The sequence below is a fragment of the Nycticebus coucang genome, chromosome 10, assembly GCF_027406575.1.
Source record: "Nycticebus coucang isolate mNycCou1 chromosome 10, mNycCou1.pri, whole genome shotgun sequence".
NCBI classification, from domain to species: Eukaryota; Metazoa; Chordata; class Mammalia; order Primates; family Lorisidae; genus Nycticebus; species Nycticebus coucang.
The window spans coordinates 124,067,993-124,073,992 of record NC_069789.1 but is presented as its reverse complement, the minus strand read 5'-3'; the positions used below and the strand labels follow the sequence as shown (position 1 = coordinate 124,073,992).

Here is a 6,000-nt window from a genome sequence, read left to right as displayed (position 1 = left end):
TACAGGTGCCCGCCACAACACCCGGCTATTTTTTTTGTTGCAGTTCGGCCGGGGCCAGGTTTGAACCCACCACCCTTGGCATATGGGGCCAGCGCCTTACCGACTGAGCCACAGGCGCCACCCCGTCATGGAACATTCTTAAACCAGTGGTGCAAACTCTCTCTCCCCAATTCAGGCAACCTCACACACATACTTCCCAAGCTTCTCCCCTACTGTGAGAGCCCTATGCCAGCGTCCCATCCCTTCACCTCAGGCTGTCAGGGGCTCCCTAAGTCAGCTGGCCAAAGGCTGCCCAGGGAGTCCTACATGACGTGTTCTTGGCTCCTATTAAATTTGTTTCTCTTTCCTTCTTGGCACAGCCCCAGGCTGAGTTGGCCCCTCCCACACCTGTTCACTAACCTGGCTCAGTACTGGCCCCACCCACTCATGCCTTATATGTGGAAACTCCCAGATTTCCATTTCCAGTTGCCTTTTTGCTTTACATACATCATTCAGGGTCCTTCACTTAGCGCGCCTGAAAAGCAGAGCCATGCCACCTGGCAGGCAGTTGTTATCTGGCCATGGCTGCAGCATGGATCCTGGTGCTGGGGACTGTGGTGCTGGGCTCAGCCACAGCAGGCCCTGTCCCCACTTCCAAGCCCAACACAACTTGGAGGGGCTGCCACATCAGCACTTTCAAATCTCTGTCACCACGGGAGGTGGAAACCTTCAAGAAGGCCAAGGATGCCTTGGTGAGTTCCTGCTACTGTGGGCTAACCTCTGTCCTTTCGCTAGGGACTAGCCTCCTCCCCCCTAGCTGTGCCTAACCTCTGTCCTTTGTGCTGTTGGGGACACTCATATATGAGGCCAACCTTCAGCCCTGCTGCCAGGGGCTAGCGTCCAGCCCTCCTGCTCTGGGCTAACCTGTGCCCTTGCTGTCTAGGAAGACTCGCTCTTGCAGATAAACTGGAGCTGCAGTGTCCGCCTCTTCCCCAGGCTCTGGGACCTGAGGCAGCTGCAGGTGAGTTGGACATCGGGCTACTTAACCCTGACCGTGTCCCTCCATAGGTGGCCCCTTCACCTTCTTTATCTCCTGTCCATCCTTCCATCTCTTTGCTCTCTCCTCACTTGTCCTGTGCCCCTGTCACTCCTCAACCACTCCCTGACACTGTCCTCTCCTCCCCATCCCTGTTTTCTTTTCTTTTCTTTTTTTTTTGCAGTTTTTGGCCAGGGCTGGGTTTGAACCTGCCACCTCCAGAATATGGGGCCAGTGCCCTACTCCTTTGAGCCATAGGTGCCGCCCCCATCCCCTTTTTCATCCCCTGTCTGTCTCACCTGGCTCCTTCTCAGCTCCCTCTTCCCTTCTCTCCCATATATACCCCGTCTATACCTCACCTGCGCCCCTCGTCCTGGTTTGCCCTCGTGCCCCTCCGCCTCCCCAACCTCCCCGCACTGTCTCTTGCTGTGTTCCTCAGCATTTTTCACTGATCTTCCAGCTCTCGCTTCTCCTCTATCCACTTTCTTACCTGTGCATCCAACTGTCCCTCCTTACCTGCCTCCCTAACCGAATCTCTCCTAACCTGTCCCCAATTCCTGTCCCATCAAACTTCTGTGATTTCCATCAGCTGCCTTCACGTTTCCTCATGTCACGTGCTCCCTCACCTGTTTTCCCCTTATCTTTCTGCCTCACCTGTATCCTCTTTATCTCCATCCTTCCTCATGTGTTCTTTTCTCTCTCTCTCTCTCCCCCCCTCTCTCCCTCTCCCCATTACTAGTCTCCACCCCACATCCCATATCACCAGCCCCTTGCCCTGTACTCCCTATCTGTCTCCCACCTACCTGGGGCTTCTCTCCTATATTTCCTCACCTGCCACCCTCACTTTTTCCCACCTCTCCTCAGGTGTGGGAGCGCCCCGTGGCCCTGGAGGCTGAGCTGGCCCTGACACTGAAGGTCCTGGAGGCGGTAACTGATGAGGCCCTGCGGGACGTCCTGGACCAGCCCCTTCACACACTGCGCCACATCCAGTCCCAGCTCCAGGCCTGTGTGAGTGCTCGGGCTCCGGGACCTCATGTCTGTGGGCTTTGACCGACACACTGTCCCTGAGGCCAGGCCCTGCCTCACACCAACCCTCTGCCCACAGGGCCGGGCTCAGCCCACAGCAGGCCCCAGGCCCCGGGGCCGCCTTCGGAACTGGCTGCACCGACTCCGGGAGGCCCCGAAGAAGGTGAGTGACTAGGAGAGGGACTGGTGTGTGGGCAGGACTCGAGAGCCCAGACACTGGGCAGCCACCAACCCATTCCTTCCTCCCCTTCAGGAGTCCCCTGGCTGCCTGGAGGCCTCTATCACATCCAACCTCTTCCGCCTTCTCATCCGGGACCTGAAATGTGTTGCCAGGGGCCACCTGTGTGCCTGAGAACGGGAACCTACCCCAGCCCATCAGGGACCCCAGACCCTTATTTACACACTGAGCCCATCCTGCCTTAAATTATTTCCTTTTATTATTTATGGAGCTGAATCCCTGATGTGGACCCAGGGCTGCATTTATTTTTCTACTTTTGTACAATACATACAAATAAACAACAAGGAGTTGGAAACTTCTGAGATGAGTGGATACTTGAGAGTGTGCATGATTGACAGTCTGTGATTGACTGTGGATGTCTATGTAGTACAGGCACCATTTGTGATTGGTGTGAGTGTTTGGGTACGCCTGACTTTTGTGACTGTGTGTGTATTTGTATCCAGGTGGGTGTCTGCCAGATCCTGAGTCTGGCCGAAGAAGCTCAACTGTGCATATTCACACCCACATGGGTGCAATAATGTGTGTTTACTTATGCAGGTGTTCATATGTCTCTCTGTCTCTCCCTGTCTGGGTAAACTGCATATCTTTTTGTTCCATGCGTATCTAGAACAGAGGAGAGTCTTTCTCAAACAAGATGCTTTATCCTTAGCTGGGCGTTGTGGTGGGCGCCTGTAGTCCCAGCTACTCGGGAGGCTGAAGCAAGAGAATCACTTGGGCCCAGGAGTTGGAGGTTGCTGTGAGCTGGGTGAGGCCACGGCACTCTACCAAGGGCCATAAAGTGAGACTCTGTCTCTACAAAAAAAAAAAAAAAAAAAGATGCTTTATCCTGTAATAAGTAATCAGAAAACCCAACTCAAATAGCCAAAACAAAAATGAGTTTAGAACCACATTTTTCACATAACAGAATGTTAGTTGGCAGAGCAGTTCTAGGACTGGTTAGTTAATTCATTTGATAATATCATTGGGGAATTAGGTCCTTTCCATTTCTGTTGGGGGGGGGGTCTTGCTCTGGCTACCTTATGGTCTCAAAATGGCAGCCTCAGCTCCAGCTGTCACACAGCAACAACCTCCAAGTCATAAAAAAACCACCCCAAACTTGGAGTAAAACAACAACCATCTTACCATGCTGACAGATTCTGTGGGTCACGCATTTGGGCAAGGTCCAGTGTGGATAGCTTGTCTCTGTGGTACAATGCTTGGGGCCTGGATTCTTCTTCCACTCTTCTTCTTTTTTTTTTTTTTTTGTAGAGACAGAGTTTCACTTTATTATGGCCCTTGGTAGAGTGCCATGGCATCGTACAGCTCACAGCAATCTCCAACTCCTAGGCTTAAGCGATTCTCTTGCCTCAGCCTCCCAAGTAGCTGGCACTACAGGCACCTGCCACAACGCCCGGCTATTTTTTTTTTTTTTTGGTTGCAGTTCAGCCGGGGCCGGGTTTGAACCCGCCACCCTCGGTATATGGGGCCGGCGCCTTACTGACTGAGCCACAAGCACCACCCTTCTTCCACTCTTCTTAGAAGCAAAGAAAACCTTTCACAGAAACTCCCTATCAGATGTGCATGCTTATTTCATTGGCTAGAATTTAGTCATGTACCCAAACCTAAACCAAACACTGACAAGGAAGACCAAATTACAAATATAGTCTAAGACTAATCAAGATTTACCCCTGAGGAACCCTTTCCCTGAATCCATGCCCCATGGAGAGTGGACACCTGAACAACTTAGAACTCTAGCAGAGAGAGGTGGGACCTAGACACACCCAGCCTAAAATGGTACATGGAGTTTCCAGAGTTGTGAATCTCTTGCAGGACCAATGTCCAGTGGCTTTCCAGTGGTAGCACTGTTTCTGCTATTAAAATTTTGAAAGACTGTCATACCAGTTGGTAAACAGCTATTTCCACAAGGATCCTCCTGAACAACTCCCACCCCTGCCCCACATTGTCCCACCTCTCCCCTGGATCTTCCAGATCTCCCTGCAATTCAGAAACAAAAGAGTTAATATGCGGTAGTGTGGGGGAGAAGTTTCCAGGATCTGTTCCAATGTGTGGCCAGCATGCCTCCTGATTTGTCAATATCAATTATTAGTTTGCGAATCATCTCCAGCTCATACATGGTATATGTTGTGGTTATCAAAAAGTGGCCAAAGGCTCGGCGCCTGTAACTCAGCGGCTAGAGCACCAGCCACATACACTGGAGTTGGCAGGTTCAAATCCAGCCCGGGCCTGCCAAACAACAATGACAACTACAACCAAAAAATAGCTGGGCATTGTGGCAGGTACTAGGAGTCCCAGCTACTTGGGACACTGAGGCAAGAGAATCACTTAAGCCCAAGAGTTTGAGGTTGATGTGAACTGTGATGCCACGGCACTCTACCCAGGGTGACAGCTTGAGATTCTGTCTCAAAAAAAAAAAAAAGTAGCCACAAATTCTTTGACATTCCACCCATCAAGGGTTGGAATCGATGTTCCTCTCACTGAACATGGACTTGTGACTTCTTCACCCAGTCACTGGGTCCTGATCAAGTTCCTGACCCACAGCATCTGTGAGCATAATAGAATAATTTTTGTCTTATGTCATTAAGTTTGCTTTGCTATGAGACAATAATTGGAATAGTGGGACAGCTGCCAGCCCATCATAATAACTGTGAAGTGTGTCACAAAAAATTTATTACTGAGAGTAATCCACCAAAGTTTCTGAATGATTGTTTTGTCACATTATAGGGGTTTCCAAATTATTCCCATAACCCTGTAACTCTCACTATTTTGCATTCTTGAGAGTTTTCATGATCAAGAGACAAAGAGCTGGAGCATAGTCATACAAAAAAAATTTTCCATAATCCCCCACAGTCACTCCCACCACATTATAAGGTCTGTGACTGGCAGAATTTCAATTTGGGTGACAGGCAGCAAGGTACCAGGCTAGGATATGAATGTCCACCCCCTTTGTCTGACACCTGCTTTCCAAGACTCCCTCACAGCTTGGGGTGGCCATGCAACTAATGGTTTCTTAGATAAGTTAATTTATATAAAGAATTTAAAATAGGGCCAGGCATGGTGGCTCACACTTATAATCCCAACACCCTGGGAGGCAGAGGAAGGTGGATTACTTGAGCTCAGGAGTTTAAGACCAGCCTGAGCAAGAGCGAGACCCCAGCTCTAAAACATAGCAGGTGTTGTGGTGGGTACCTTTAGTCCCAGCTACTCAGGAGGCTGAGGTAAGAGGATCCCTTGAGCCCAAGAGTTTGAGGTTGCTGTGAGCTATGACACATGGCACTCAACCACAGGGCGACTGAATGAGATTTTGTCTCCAAAAAAATAATACTAGTAGTAAATTACTATTATTATTTTTATTACTATTATATGTTTGCTCTATTTTTAATTATTATTAGTATTATATGTTTGTTAGTGTTATCATTTAATGTTTTAAATTTCCCAATACAAAGAAAACCCTTTTCCACTTGTTTCTTACTTCCTGTTTTGTTCATGGGCATGCGGATGTAAGACCTGGCGCTGTGGCAGCCATTTTGTGACCGCAAGGCAACAAGCTTAGGCTATGAAGCTATCAATTTCAGGGAGGTAGCACAAAAGAGTAGAAAACTGAGTCCTTGCTGATATCAATAAGCCATTGCATCAAACCCCAGGAAGGCCCCCCTCCAGACTTTTTATTAGATGACATAATCAAATGCCTTTAATGCTCAAGTCATGTTAATTGGATTCTTTA

The 6,000-nt window shown here is 49.3% G+C and overlaps 1 protein-coding gene across 1 annotated transcript; it reads left to right on the top strand.

Moving 5' to 3' along the window:
* The first annotated feature begins 560 nt into the window (after positions 1-560).
* IFNL1 (interferon lambda 1) lies at positions 561-2,393 on the top strand. The gene is made up of 5 exons (XM_053604853.1): positions 561-731; positions 923-1,000; positions 1,880-2,023; positions 2,121-2,204; positions 2,295-2,393. The coding sequence occupies exons 1-5, from the start codon at positions 561-563 to the stop codon at positions 2,391-2,393; spliced, it is 576 nt and encodes a 191-aa protein (XP_053460828.1).
* The last annotated feature ends 3,607 nt before the right edge of the window (positions 2,394-6,000 follow it).